This window comes from Heteronotia binoei, chromosome 8 (assembly GCF_032191835.1).
Source record: "Heteronotia binoei isolate CCM8104 ecotype False Entrance Well chromosome 8, APGP_CSIRO_Hbin_v1, whole genome shotgun sequence".
Lineage (NCBI taxonomy): Eukaryota > Metazoa > Chordata > Lepidosauria > Squamata > Gekkonidae > Heteronotia > Heteronotia binoei.
The window spans coordinates 81,082,000-81,098,330 of NC_083230.1; the positions used below are offsets into that span (position 1 = coordinate 81,082,000).

Consider the following 16,331-nt stretch of genomic DNA (forward strand, 5'->3'; position numbering starts at 1 on the left):
TGTTTGGGGTATACATAGAAGCAATTGTTAGTTGATTTCTATTTAGGATGCCCTTAACAAAAACATACCGACCTTTAGAGTCTGATTTCATGTCTTGAGAAATAAAAGATGTGGATTTGGAAACAAGAATTGCCACGTCTCTTGCCTTTGAAGATCCTGTGACTTGAAAGACTTGATTAAACCATTTGGAACGTAAAAAGGAAGAAAACCCATGCTTTTTAACATGGGTTTCTTGAAGACAAACCACATGGAATCGTTCTTTAACTAAAAAAATTGAAATTTGTGCACGTTTAATAGGGTTTTTAAAACCCCTGCAGTTCCAAGTAAGAATTTTTAAGTTTTGAGACATTGTAAAGTCAGGTACTAGATTTTAGTAGGCTTCAGAAGATGCTTGAGAATCGTGATTAGGCTGAGCCAAATTAAATATTACTAATTGATCGAACACTCAAAAAGACAAAGAAGAAATTTTTTTTTCAAAATAACTATATAAAAAAACCTAGGTTAAGCAAGTTTGCTTATTACCCTAACTAGGGTATAGTTTCAAGGCTTCCTTATTACAAGGAAGCTAGGGAAAATACCTTTAGGCCTCCCTTCACAGAAACTGTTAAAACTTCTCCTGAGAGGGTGAAAAATACAACCAATGAGAATAGTCACGTAACCATCCTCCTTCCCCATTGTAACTGATTGATAACAAACTCCTTATTATGTTTAAAGCTTACTGACAATTACTGCATTTTAAAACAATAACTAACAGCATTTTGCATTAAGTTCACAACATATTTTCAAACTTTAGTTTTGATGTCTTATCTATAACTGTAGAAAATCTATTAAGGCTATAAAAGCTTTTATATCACAACTCTCAAACAACAAGATATATCATGCTAGCAAGAACAGCAATAGAAGTCTTAACTAAAAAGATTAAGATTATATAGAGCAAATACAGTCTTCACCCTAAAGCTAAGTGTTAACTGTCTCTCCACTGGACAGAACAAAAAGTGTTAGAAACGGCAACAAACCTTCTCCACTACTATCATGTATATAGTTTTAGACTCTCAGTTAGGGAAATTCAGTGAATTTTTAGCTATTCAAATATTGTAGAGATTTTCTTGACTAATAGCCTATGTTAGATATTCAATAAATGAATTTGAATTGATATTTTACAAAAGAAAAAATCTTCATTTTAAACAGTCATCAGTACAGTCCAATATTAAAAATCAAAGTCCTAAAATTGATTTACAATTTAACAAAGATTTCATTAGTATAAACTTATTTTAAAAATCAGAGGTCTCTAGCTAGCAAATCACCTATAAGAAATGAAGGTAAATAAATTTGTTTTGATATTTTATAAATAAGAGTTAATTGATTTTAAACCTTAATTAGTATAACCCAAAATTAAGAATCAGAAGTGAATTAATTGATGTATGAATTAACCTTGATTTCATTATTATAAACGTCATTTAAAACTCATAAGTCTTTAAGCAGTACATTTATCACCCTTTCATTTGGTATTTTGTAGTGACAAATAGTAAAGAAAAAAAATCAGCATAAAATAATATAGATATATTTGATACTAGTGGCAGAGTGATATTTATCCCTTCTTGATGTCTAGCAAAACTTAGCCAGCTAGGGATCTGAAACTTAAAGGAGAGACAGGAGCATTAGAGCTTCAGAAAAACAATGACTGTAGTTAACATTCTATTTTCCCCCTTAATATTAAAATCACATTCTAGTTATTGAACATTGAATATATAACACTTAGAAACTTAGTGTTACTAACACAATAAATTGCCGCAATTAAGGCAACTGTTAATGTATAAAACCTCTCTTAATTAAATTTAATAAAACTATTAAGTTCCTATGAAGCTTCGTCTTTAGCAGTGGTTCGGTTTTCAGAAGTTGGGAAAAGCTTCCGCAGTTCTTCCTCCTCTTCCGGCACAATTTTCAAAGAGAGAGTGTTCATTAAAGCCATTCCCGTCTGCGCATCATGGACTTTATACAGGACGCCATTTTTATAGAGTAAAATGTCAGAGGACGGGCTTCATGTGAACCGCAGATTACTTGCATGAAGCTTGTTAGTTATGATTTTCAAATGCTTCCTTTTTCCTAGCATCTCGGGAGCAAAATTAAAATCCGTTTTCCATTGTGCGTCAGCTCGTTACCATGTCCTGCCTTTTGTAAAATCATATCTTTTATCCTTGAATTAGAGAACTGTACTAGAATATCCCTCGGGAAATTACGACGCGCTGATGCTAGGGGGCACAGACGTTGCACTCTTACAATGTTCGTTGCCATATTGCCTGTTAGCGACAGTTTTGTTTGTAGCCGTTCCGAAACAAATAATAATAAGTCACCTTTATCTTCTTCCCCCTCTTCAAATCCGCGAAGTTTTAGATTTAAGGCCCGCCATTTGTTTTCCAAGACTAGTAATCTGTCTTGCATTTTATTTTCATTTTCTATGACATTGGTAATTTCCCCTTTAAGGGCCAGCCCCAATCCTGCCGATCTTTCTGCTATTTTAGCTGTAGTAGCAATGTCTTCATCTCCTTAACCTGCTCTTTTAGGGGCCGAATATGCTCTGTGATAGAGTCATTAAAATATTTATGGATGTCCAAACGGAGAAGATCTAGGTCTTTACGGCTAATCAGGCCATCCTCCTCTTGTATAGGAGTAGCAGGAGTGCTGGGCTGAGATGTTACAGGGCTGGGCGCCATTTTGAAGGTAATCGGGGAGCGCATATTCGGGCCACCAACCTTTGACAAACCCTCTGGCGTAAAAAAGGCAGAAACTGGAGCTTTTCTTTCTGAAATCTGTTTCTGTTTCTGACGAGCAGCTTTACCCTTCGTCCTGGATGACATCGGAGTCTGTGTTGTTCAGTATTTGTACTAAATGGGGAAGGAGGCTATCAGAGCTTTCTTATTTTGCGTCCGCCATTTTCCTGCGATGCTCCGCCCCTCCCTGATATGTGATTTTAAAAGGTCAAGTGAGATCTTAAGAATTGAAAAGTTTGGCAAAAATGTTATATAAATAGTTAATTTGGATCTCTTGTTAAGAAGGCAGACAGCACAATTATTTAGTAATCTGGTAGATCTGCTCTTAGTATGTTTGTTTGGAGAAACTGTCTAGACAGATAAACTATTATGTCTTATCTTTAGTTTATTTTTATTTTTCTCCCTATGTTCTATGACATTTTAAATTGGATTTTTCTCCTCTTTCTTTTTGTTTGAATTAAGTTAGTTAGAAGGATAGATATTTGTTTCATATGCTTATTTTAATGATATTGTTAAACTAACAAATTAGTCTGTGCTTTCAATATGGTTAAGCTTAGCCAGCCAGTTCTGTGTTGAGATGGCTCTGACTCTTTTATACTTATATGTGCTGAAGAAGAATTGGTTAAACTTGTATTTTAAGTAATAGTTTAGTAAAGAATCTATAATGAAAGATAAAGATGGTAAAATATATGGGGAGAACCTCATACTTGCAGGTAGAAAGAATTGGGTATTTTACTTGGAGGTAGAATTGTAACTGACATATTTGCATTTCTCTTTGTTTCTGCTTTTCCCACTTTTTACCCACCCCTTCCCCTCTTTAATGTATCTACGCTTGTGCCTTTTCTCTTTGTAGTTAAAATCAATAAAAATGATACAATCCATAAAATATTTCGAACATTGACAAGCACTTAAATTGCCCAGCCACTACCTGTTCAGTTACCTTGTTCAAGATGATATATTTGAGTCTGGGTGGTAATTATTAAATTCCACTGGGGCCCGGAGTAGGTCTCCATAGGAGTGAATGTACCACTGCCTAACTTCAAAGTAGGGATGAATACTTCCTCTCTCAGGTTTATTCAGCAAATAATTCATCACTAAGTGCCACTATCCCTAAAACAATTATTTTTATTATTAGAACTGCTGCTTCTTAAGAAAGAGTGACTTATGTACATCAATGTTCCCTCTAAGCTGAGTTAGCTTGAGCTAGCTCACAGATTTTTAGCCTCCCGCTCACACATTTTTTTTCTTAGTTCAGGAAAGATGACCCCAAAGCACAATAATCTACGCCAACTTTAATGCCAGTAGCTCACAACTTTAATACCAGTAGCTCACAAAGTAGAATTTTTACTCACAAGACTGTAGCTTAGAGGGAACATTAGTGGTGGCCAACCTTGCTTAACCTAAGAGCCACATCGAATAAATGTCAGATGTTTGAGAGCCACAAGACATGAACATCAGATGTTGGAGGGAGGGAGGGAAGGAAGGCAGGCAGGCAAATAAATAGGGGAGGTGGAGGTAAAAAGAAAGCAACTTTAAATGCATTCTCCAAGCTACCAGCTGGCTTGGTGAAGTGATTTAAAAGAGGCAAATACCTGCTCCAAGCCAGCTGATGGGATAGTGGGGGCTTTGGGAGCCATACATGTGACTGAAAGAACCACATGTGGCTCCCAAGCCACAGTTTGGCCACCCTTGATATAGATGCAGGCATAAGGTTGTATTTCTTCAGATTTTGAACAAAACAGTGTTCTTTTTTAAAGAATGCTCAGATGTTACTGTTCTAAAGAAGGGAAGAGAAATGGTCCATACAGCAATTTTTCTCTTGAAAGTGGACAAGGATTGAACTCTTCTTCACTGATGAGCAATTGAAAAAGATGATTTTCTGTAGAAAGAAAAATTTTGGCAGTTGTGTGTAGACATGATGTTGCTATCCTTAAAAAAAGAATCTGAAAAAAGTGCTTCCAGTTTGAACTACACATGCAATAGTTGCCAGTCATGTTTTAAGATGATGTTAGAAACAATTGATCAACAATTAAGAGTTGATTCTTCTGTTTCAAATGGTACTCAGCTGGTTTTGACTTTTCTGGACAAGTATCCTACACATTCAGGGTGCAGATAGATTTGTCCAGCAGCTCCTTAGAAACCAAGAGTTGCGGGATATGAGCTTTCAGGAGATTTTCAGATGGGGGAAAAACAAATTGGATACCCTACATCTCCACCCTCCCTAAAGACATGTGGGTATTGGTTGCCCTGATACAACAGCTCCACACTTTCAAGAAGTGTTGCTTAGAGATAGGCAGAATCTGACATGCCACTTCTGCCTCTCTCTGTCAATGTGTACATGCCTTTAATCCAGCTAAACAAATAGCCTGTCTTATCTGAGAGTTGCCATACACCTAACTTAATCCTTTTGCCCCTGAGTGATGAACACTCAGGGTTTTCTAAATAAAAAAGGGACAGAAGATGAATATAACTACTTACATGGGCACAGTGGGCTGGGATAGGATTTCCAGCTCAGACCCTCCTCCCCAGTGGGGGACTTGGAGGGGGGGGGGTGTCCTCAACATGATGACATCATGTTGGAGATGCAGCTCTGTCCCCAACAATGACTACCCCTTTCCCTCCCCTCCTGCTAGATACCCAGCAGCAGGTGCCTTTTTTGCCTCTGGGATAGATATGCATCTCTGCCAGACCAGCCACAATTCATTCTTTGTCTCACTTTGCCCAGGTCTCCAAACTTCTGTACATCACACTTCTATATACTATAACAGAGAGTTTTACCATGCATGTATCTTCTGGAGATTTTGCTGCAGGGAGCAGTAAAATACTGTTAGTTTCATTTATTTTACTCAGGAACAGTTTTGGCACTGTTGTGTGGGTAAAAGGAGAAAAAGGAGCCATCCTGAGTTCTTTGGGGTGGTTAACAATGTTCTCTTTAAGCTGTGGAATCTTGTGAGCAAAAATTCTACTTTGTGAGCTACTGGCATTAAAGTTGTGAGCAACTGCATAAAATCGTTTGTTCTGGAGCCATTTTTCCTAAGCTAAGACAAAAATGTGTGAGCTGGAGGCTAAAAAATTGTGAGCTAGCTCACAGCTTAGAGGGAACACTGTTAGTTAAAAATCTAGATAAATTAGTTCAGTGAGTGCCACCTAATCTTCTGTGGCCACAACAGCCCAAACCTTTTTAGATGGAATGATTGAACAAAGTGATTCATCTTGTTACAATATAATTGGCGTTAAAGGATGCAGTTGACTTTACCAGTGCCTTTTATATGCACATACCCATGGCATAATTTACATAAACTTCACAAAATTAGGATGAATATCATATTAATGACTACTGGCATAATGCAGTTTCATGGTATATTTTGTGCTTTTTCTGCATAGAAAGAAACATGAAGTTTCAAGGACATACATGGGATATCTTTTACTTCAGTTTCTAACCCAGTTTCTAACCCAGAATTATTATCATTCTGATGTTTGTTTGTTGTATTTTCACATTTGACACCAAGATTAGTAAATACAGCTCCTACAAGAGCTGTGAAACTAAGGGGGAACCAACCCTATGCTGCCCTCTTTAATTCCACCCCTCCTTCCAGTGGAGTCTCTCTTTCCCTGCTCTTGGTTTCTGTGGTCGAAGAGAAGAGCTTGCAAGTTTGCAAATAAGCACGCTTATTTGAGTAAAGCCATAGGATGACCATCTGACCCCATATTTTGTGAATTTATTTTTAATCTTTTGTGTTGCAAGTGTAGAGTTATATTGTGAGTTACATGCTCTCTCTCTATCAGGAAGAAGATACATTTCCATAAGTTTCCTTAAGTTACACATTCTGCTTAGAAACTGCCAAAAATACTAGTCTAGAGGATTTATATAGGGCACTCTTCCAATATTTACCAGCAGCATTGGCTTTCTGCTCCACTGTTTGATAATGCATTGGCCATGGCCAGTGAAGAATTTAAAAAAAACTAAACATTCAAGATTTAAAAGAAATAAAATATGGGTAGAATGAGGTAAGTATAACCTAGATCTGTAAAATGTTGAACTATAACTTAAGATTTCCCAGTCTCAATTTTTCCTTACTATGAATAATTTGTGTAAGTATTTTGGCTGCAGATATCTTTATAGCCAAAGGAGGTGGGTTGGCTCCTTTAGGTCTTGCAAAATTCATAATAGCATTAGTAGTCCTGACAACCTTGTTGACTCACAAAAGGCTTCTCCAGAATGTGCTTCATGAAATTGGATGCAGCACAAAGATACTTGAAAATCTTAACAGTTCTATATCTGTGTTATCATCCTATCCCCCACAGTTGTGGCTTGGGAGTAGTTAATAGTGCTTTCCCCTCTCTTAACACAAAATCCCACAATATCCTTGAGAAGTTGATGGAAACCAGTGCCATATTTCCTGCATATAAAATAAAAACAAGATGAAAAACAAGCAATTTCTGTGAGAAATGCCAGGAATTATTGGAGTCCCTTATGTTCACCATCAAAGTTATTTAGTTAGTTGGAATAAGTAGTGAAAGTTAGAATGACAGCCCTAAGAAAACGGAATGTTGATCTCTTAGCTCCAATACATTCCAATCAGAAAATACTGAATAAGCCTAAAATTCCTCAAGAAGATAATAAAGAATCTCAAAAGTTCAGACTGCCTCCAGAATTACAAAAATCCAATAGCTTCTTAAAGCCTAGCAAAATAAATTTCAGCATAAGCTTTTATGAGTCAGAGCTCACTTCCTCAGATCCATTAGGCTTCGAAATATACCCAGTACAAGGTGTGGAGTTTACAAAGACAGTGTTTAAAACAAGATCTAGTCCAAAACCAAGTTGCTTCAGCTAGAGTAGGTGTGAGACACTTCCAACCAGCTACAGCAGCATCTAATGTTCATCAAATTTTAATGCAAGTTGAAATAGTTATAAGGGACAGGGATTTGTGAGGGATTCCTCAGGGTGTTCAGTAATTGTATAGTCAGAATGTCCTGACTATGAATACCAGATCTGTTCCACAGACTGTTGAAATGGGGTCTCCTTTAATGTTTGACAGTAGTATTATTGCAGCCTTCTAAGGGGTAGGGTAAATCATGTTTTATGCTTAATAATAACTTCTAGCATTAAATGATAGCAAATACTCTGTGAATGTGGAGTTCTGATAATACCCCTTAGAATGGTGTCAGTTACTGGGCCCTTTCTTTTTAAAACTTGCATGATTTACAAAGGGGCTTGGTGCTATAGAACATCTTGAGCAACAGGCCGTTTTCATACTTTGTGGATTTTTATCAACCTATTAAAACTCTTCTCAACTTCCTCTCTCTGGTGTCTGCAGCAGACTACGGAAACCTTGGTGCCTGAGGCTACTTCTGCAATTGCAAGAGTTAGAATTGGGTGGGGATGACAGGACTTCGGTCCTTTCTAATGTTCTGCAGCTAGAAGAAAATAAATTGAACAGTAAAATGTGCTCTGTAATGTGGCACATTACAGTAACCTGCTCTCAACTTATTTTTTTGTCTGCCTCCTCACAGTTCTGCAGTTGAAGCTCCAGCAGCGACGGACACGGGAGGAGTTGGTTAGTCAAGGGATCATGCCTCGTAAGTATAACTTATTTAAATTTTCCTTCCCATGTAAATACACTGTACTTTTATTCAGAGAGAAAAGTAGCTTTGTGTCTATTTCAAAATGTCTGTCCTTGCAAAATCTATTCTGCTTCTTAAGACCCATGTTTAGAATGTGGGAGCCCTGTGCAAATAAAGTTACTTCGTTTCAAGAAGAACCATCACAATAGCATCTGCCTTGTGGAAGTTAGCTGCTGCCCAAAGTAAGAAATAGCTTCGTTTCTGTCTTGAGACTAAGAAGTCTTAAGGGAGGATGTTGCCATGATAGAAATGTTTGAAACACTGTGTGTGTGGTAATCACTTTCCTAGCAGACTTCCTGCCTCAAGCACTCTCATTGTCATTCTTGAGCTTGGAGTACAAATACACATATGCTTTGTGAATGTTTGACTGGCAAAGTGTCCACTCCCAAAAATCAGCCTTCGATTTGTAATGTTGTAGAACTGCACCAAAGCAAAAACCTGTAGATGGTGGGTTTTATTGAATGGTGACAAGTCTTATAGCTGTTGATGGATAACCTGGGTGATAAAATGAATATACACAGGACTATATGAATCTTTCCCGCTCTGTTTATTTAAACAGTTTCTTTCACTCTCTAAGGGCAACCCTAAGTAGTTCCACTCCCCTAAGTCCATGGGAGTCTCTGGGCTTAGAAGGGCATAACTCTGTTTAACATTGCACTGTCAGCTTCCTGTTGAAAACCTGTTTTCATAGAAATGAACAGTTGTGATAGAAGTAGGCCTAAATGTGTCACCTGCATCAGCCACTATAACATAAGCACATGCGAATCATTTTGGCATTGTCTTCATTTCCCCCGAAGCCTTCACACAGGCTGTAGCCTAGTAACGGTTTCCTTTTCTGTGCAGTCCCTTGCATGGTCACTTACACATGGGCTGAGTAGTCTCAGTTTCATTCTGAAGTGTATTGATTCTGAGCACATACTCAGTTACAGGATTCTCCATGCGTGTATCATTTACTAACAGGCCATCATTATATGTGTGTTTGTGTGGACTGCTGAGGTGTGGGGGAATAGTAAGCAACCTGAATATAGATACACAATACATTTCCATGGGGTCCTTCTCAGTAAAGGTCTGGGTACCAGTTTTCAACACTGGTTTAGCCTCCTCCCATCACACCATTGTTTTCCCCTGCAGCATTCTGGTAACTGTGATTAGCAGTTATTCACTTACATGAACAAAAGTAAAGGGACCCTGGATGCTGTTTGTGTGGATGCTCAGCCTGCCCCTGTTGATCTTGGTAAATGATATGAAACTCAGTTTGTATTTATTCTCAGAATTGTGTCTCAGACTTTATTCCCATGGGAGCCATGGACAATTGAGTTTTTGCACTGAAAACTGGGATGGTCCAAATCCATGATCTCTTCTATAGGAAGTTCAGAATCAAGGCAGTGTTGCTGTTTCTGCTACAGTGGTGCCTGACCCTTGAACGAGAATGCCCACATTTCTTTTATCCATGTCCCTTTCTTGTCCCTCAAGGGAAATGTTCAGTTACGTTGCTGAATATTCTTTTACCTAGCTTTTAAGAAAGGTCAGGTGCTTGATCCTACTGTGTAAGTTCGTCCACAAGATAAACAACCAAGGTTATTGCTGAACTGAGGAGGACAAAGTGTGATTTTTGCATTATGAACTCTGATGTCTTGTTTTATTAATATTGTGGATTGTTAGCTAGGTTGCTATTGAGAGAGATTTGATAGTCCTTAAGGCACTAGCTTTAACATGGCAGTGTTATCAATTTGACACTGACAAACTTTAAAAGACTTAGATGCTTCTGCTTGGTGTTAGCCATGGAGATGCGCTTTACTACCAGTGCCCTTCATTCACATTACTGGAACATTTATATTAAATAATTCAACATGTATAGAATTGTATGGGTCATTTGTGAGCATACCTAGACTGCCATAATGCCTAGAAATAGGAGCATCGCAGTCAAAGTTTTAATGCATTTTGTGCATTTCTACCCTCTTTTGTTGCCTTTTAATGCAGAGTATCTAAAACCAACTTGTATACTCTCATTATTAGCTTTTTTTGTGTGTGCCAACTATGAAATATATTTTTGCCCTGAATAAACGTGTAAAATGTGCTGACTTTTATCAGCTCCATTCAACATATCAGCTCGTATTCAACATAAATAACCTTGAGTAGTCATCATTTCCAAATGCATTGCGGCTGTCACCAGTAGAAATATTAATTTAAAGGCACTTGTAGAAAGTAAATGTTTTAATTCTTCATGATAAGGTCAGAGCATAGCTGCAAAATATGCACCATAGGACTCATTCCCATTATGGGAAAGTTTTGTACAAAATATACACCATTTTGAAGAACATAAAAATGTTAAATGTTTAGTTAATATTCCATGTTCTTCTAATGTGTATTAGCTGTTGGCGTTTGACTACAGGTGTCAAAACCATAGAACCTTTTCTTTGGTATGATTTTTTTCTTCATACAGTAACTTCAAGGCTGAACTACTGTAATACATTCTATAAGGGTCTTTAAAGTCAACTTGGAAACTCCAGGTGTCACAGAGCACTGCTGCTCAGTTATTAATGGGAACTAGGTGGAATAGGCCTATTATGCCTATTCTGCAGTCACCCCTTTGGTTATTGACCAGTAACCTGGTGCTGTTCAGGGCACTTGTTGTCGTATACAAAGGCCTTCATGGCCTTGGACCCAAATAGCTGCAGGACTGCCTCTTCTGCTATGCTCCACTGCAAAAGTTATACCCACTGCAAATGAGTGAAAAGAACAGCTGCCTGTACCTGAGCTTTTGTTTTTGTGACCCTTACCTTGCAAAGCCTGCCTGAGTCAGGAAGGCTCCCACAACATCATTCTGCAGAATGTGCAAAACAGACATGTACAGGTTAGCCATTTTATGAAGATAAAGTAGGATTGTCATCTCTTGCACTCTTTATTGTATCCATTTGTTTCTTTTGCTGCCTTGTATTCTACTTTTATAATTCTTGTCCTGTATTTTCTATGATATGTCATGTGTTAATATCTATTGGTTTGTTTATATTGTCTTCTGATACTGTCATTCTAGTACTGTTGCATTGTTCATTGGATGCCTTGGTAGAGGTCCTTTTGAGTCTGTGGGCTCCTTTGGAATTCTGCCATGGAGTGGTGGAGCCAACCACAAAACAACTGTCACAGAAGGCAGAGCCAACCACAAAACGTCAGGAAGTGAGGTTATGCATAAGCACTAACAGAAACTCTTCTGCCTAAGAGGATGCCTTTAAAGATGAATATGCTGTTTAAAAATCTTGTCTTGCATATACACAGCCTACCTGCAGTTGTGCAGTGAAGATTTTTGTAGTGTGGTGGCAGCTGCTGCCAAAGCAGTGTTTCAACCAGAAGCCCTTCTGGGCAAAATTACCACCTAGAGCTACCCACTTTCTAACAATACTTATTGGGTGCCACATTGGGGAACCCTTCCTTACACTGTTTGAATAAACTGTATTTGTGGTTTGCTTTGAGTCAAAGCAGAAAGGTGAGGTACAAATAAAATAAATACATATTTTTTGTTGATGCATCTTCCGTGTGAATGGAGTTGAAGGTTACTAGGCATCCTGCTGGTGATATTAGTATGCCACATACAATGAATGAAGTTCTTTGCCTTTCCTTTTCCTGACCTGCTGATACATTTCAAAATGCAGTTATCTTCCAAGACAGTATTACATGTCTATTTTATAGGGCATGTTTCATATAATTCCAAAATAAAACTGCAAGAGACATCTATCCTGTGTCAGGTTTCAAAACAGACACCCCTGAGATGCATGTGGTGAGCACTTCCATTGTGCATTCTGCAGGTCATTGGATACTGGCAACACTTGCAAACCACCAGGCAGGCAGGAAATTCACAGAGACTGATTATGAAAGCATAGCCTGAGCAAACACAGGGCTCTGGTAGTTGTAGTAAAGTCTCTTTCTTTGCCTTGGGATGAACAGAATGGAGCTGGCAGCAGAACACAAATCAAGCTGCCCTTGAATGTTAATGCTGCTCTGTAGTGCCCCTTTGTGATCAGTGCAGGAACAGCTTTGTTGGAAAGTAGCCACAACTTTCTCAATATTATCATGAGAAGCTACTGTTCAGTTTAAGATCTGTGTGTAACTGAACTTGCAAATGAATAAGATTCAGGAATGGCCTGTCCTTGGCTTATTTTAATGTCATGTGCATTTGGCTATGGATGCCAAGATTATTACAGTTGACCACCCTAAGGCCTCCTATAGCAGCTTATGTAGAACACTTCGTCTAATATCATCCTTGTCTCTTTCTGTTATTTTCTACAAGCTTAATGATGATCCCTTCTCCTTTCTGGAATAGATGTGAATAAATCCTTGGTGCAGTATGGGAAATAGTAATATATTTGGAGATTAAACACAAAAGACTTCACATTAAGGCACACAGAAGAGCTTTGAGAGAGTAAATTTTATAGGGTAGATGAACTTACACTGGATACAGTGGGTACACTGGAGAAAGAGACATTGATGTGGTCAAGTTTGCAGCTGCTATGGTCTTTCTATCCAGCATCTTGTTTACAGACTGTTGTCTGGTTGACCATTGTGTTTTAACAGATATTGGGCTACTATATTCTTATGGAGAACAGCTGCAAATGTTTACCTTCTTTGTTGCAAAGGTTTACTGTTAGATAACATGAAATAGCTGAAATAGCATAGCATTCTGCAGAAATGTTTGGAGCCCAACTGAACTGATGCTGTTGCAGGGATGTAACAATCCCTGTCATGTAATTTAAATACCAACAGGGTACGTAACTAGCAGTAGTTCTTTCATCTCCTAGAAATTTATGGAAAGTGTGCAATCTGTGTGTTACATCTGTGCACTAATCCATGGATTTCTATGACTCCTAAAGCTGTTAACACTCCAAAGCAGATTCTGTGTGTATGTATTTCAAGAGTAAAGTGATAAGCATCAGTGGTGAGCAGCATTAGCTTTCTTAGGCTGTTTCCATTAATTTTATCAACAAAAGGCAATTCTGCTTCCTCACCATTTTGGCCAGATGGGAAAGATAGCTTAGTTAATGTTAAATGTGAACAGCAAAGCTATCCAGAAAAATGATTTTATGCCAAGTTTAATGCACTGAGTGTTCCCATAGCACAGGCTAATTCAGGGACCTTTGGCCAAGAAGTAGTTTTGTTTTTAATGTTATTGCTGTCCTGTGAAGCCAAGTCATTTGGTACTTCCTGGTTAGTCACTCAGGATCACACATACCAGGGAGGGAGCTTTTCATGTTTGTGATGTCTGAGAATGCCAGAAAGAAGGGCAGATTTTTTTAAAGCATCTGTGGTGGAACAGTCCTGTTTCAACAGGCAGGCCCTGTTCCACCCTGCCCTCCAAGGTGTTCCCAACACCTGGAGAGGCTTTTCTCTCTCTCTCAGGTAACCACTGCCACTACCTGATCTCTGTATGGAATTGCCCTCTGAAAGGGTCAGGATTCTCAGCTTCTCTTCTGAAGTCTGAGGCCTTGCCTCTGTGTCTCCCACTGCTGGTCACTACGGGAACCATTTATTGCCTTGCAACCTCTGGAAGATTAGCCACTTGCCAACTGACTGCCTTGTTGTTGATTGGCCTAGAGCCGCTATAAACTGACTGACTGACTGACTGCCTTCCCCTGGCGCTCATTTTAAAATAGTGTATCCAATATCAATGCTCTCTCTAAGCTGTGGAGTCTTAAAATTCTACTTCATGAATTACCAGCATTAAAGTTGTGAACGAGTGATTTGGCTGCTGCATAAATTAGTTTGCTTTGGGGCCATTTTTCCTGAGCTAAGGCAAAAATGTGTGAGCCAGAGACTAAAAAACTGTGAGCTAGCTCACACTACCTCAGCTTAGAGGGAACACTGTCCAAGATAATAGAGGTCTATGTGGTAGAGAATCACTACCAGCATCAAAAGTTGTACATTATTCATCAAAGAGAAAATGTTCACAAGCATACTTTTAGCACAGTAGCAGACTGAGCAAGGGATTCATAAGAAATGGGTAAAACTCGCTTTCTGTGACCCTCTCTTTATACATGCCCTATCAGATGTTAAAATTTAGGACAGGCTCCTTAGCTTAGAACGTTATAGATCTCTACAGATTACCAATACATTGCAGCTTCCTCTGGCTGTCCAGGCCAGCACATGGTAATGGCCACCTCCTTTAGACCTCAGTTAAGAGTTCTGTCTACTCTGATGAACGCAGCACAAAAAATATCTTCCTGCTTGCGTCCAAGAGTTTTATCATCTCTCTTTCCCTCCACCCCCTGACCTGGTCAGAGTAACTTTTCCTGGAGATTCTTCCTGGAGCCTTTCTAGTCTAAAGGCCTCAAAATTTCTGTCCCCTGCTTGGAGAAGAGGGTGAGCTTAACCCACCCATTATCTCTCCTGCTAGATCTATTAACATTTATATGAAGGTGGACTGAGGTAAGCCTTGAAAGCAACTCAACTGACTTCCCCCTTCTTTCCTGTTCTTTGCTCAGGCAGAAAAACTTTAAAAACCTCCTGGTAAAGGTTTTACTCAGTTCAGCTCTCTACCCCAAAAATGCATTTCTTCACAGCATCATTAATGTCCACTCTCCTACTCAAAAGTTGACAACTAAAATCCATCCGGGGGAGTTTCAAAAGCTGTTTCTTTCTTCAGCATCAAATCTTAATGTTGCATAACAAGTAGAAGCCTTGTGGTGTGCACAATCCTTTTTAGACTAGTTTCTGTTCCTAGATTTTTTTAAGCAGTAGAGGGGCTGGATCCTTTGCAGCGGTAGAGGATCACACTAACAGAAAAACTAACAGTTTTTCACAATAGCTTCTTCCCTCTGCAACTTTCTGTGAGTGCCAAAATTTGTTGTGAAGGATTAAGGGGGGGGGGGCTGCATGAATAAATAGCTGTGCAACATGGCTGGCTGTAGAGAGGTGGATGAAGCAGGCAAATTTGTTTCTCTTTCCTTATTCTTATGCCAGCAAAAGCCTAGTGGTGTCAGAGAGAGGAGGTGCAACATGATGTTGCATGTTGTCCCCATCTCACTCCAACCATTCACATGGCTTTATGTCCATGCTGGCCTCCCAGCTCCCAACGTTGCCTTTAAAAAATTTACACTCACACACACACACACACACACACACACGTGTAGTTTTTGAAGCCCACAAGCAGAGAAGAAATTTAAAAATCAGCAAACTGTAACACTGGTGGCAACTCTACAGAGTCTGCATGTTTTAAAATACCTTCATGTACACAGTTGCTGTACCTGAAGAAGCGAACTCTTGATAGCTCATACTCTGCCATATATTTTGTTAGTCTTTAAGGTTCTACTGGGCCCTTGCTCTTTTCTACAGTTGCTGTCTGTATTCCATGTATTCAAATGCTGATAAAGTTGCAGGGTCCTCAATCCATTGGATTGTGGGAGGTGGACATTTATCACTTCAGTGTTGTAGACTGGACTTCTTCACCTTTGGCTAAGATTAAGTATAGCATTGCCTGTTTAATGGTCAGGAGGAGAATGCTGCTTCAGAGATATGCCTGTTCTGGTGGCAGCTTGACTCCTTGCTGTATCAATACAGGGATTGTTTACAATAACTATCTGCTCATGTTCATTGTCTTTGATGAATATTGTCTACTTGGATTGTACTGTTTGCTTCCTAAGGATGGAATAACGAGTCAGACACAGTGTTGGAATAAAATTGGGCCACTTTATTAATTAAACTCATTAACAGCAAGGGTACCCCACCAGCAGCCTGGCCAGGGCTAGGGGTCACCACGACTGCTCCCCTGCCATAATGGGCGAGAGACCCAGCCCCCCGGCCAGAGCTGAGTGACTCAGCTCCCTCTGGGCAGGCCCAGCAGGGAGGCCCGCACCAGAGGGCCCAAACCCAGAGGTGGAAGGGTACCCCATTGCAGCAGCAGTTGAGGCTGCCCCAGTTCTAAAGGAGTGGGTCCCAAACCGCACCCCTGAC

At 39.3% G+C, this 16,331-nt stretch overlaps 1 protein-coding gene across 4 annotated transcripts in view; it reads left to right on the plus strand.

Moving 5' to 3' along the window:
- The window catches only part of MRTFA (myocardin related transcription factor A), a 171,815-nt gene that overhangs the window by 115,994 nt on the left and 39,490 nt on the right, over positions 1-16,331 (plus strand). For all 4 annotated transcript variants that reach the window (XM_060245412.1, XM_060245410.1, XM_060245409.1 and 1 more), the window contains one exon: positions 8,283-8,348. In XM_060245412.1, coding sequence (XP_060101395.1) covers positions 8,342-8,348 — 7 coding nt within the window. In that variant the 5' untranslated portion in view covers positions 8,283-8,341. The remainder of the gene's footprint in view (positions 1-8,282; positions 8,349-16,331) is intronic.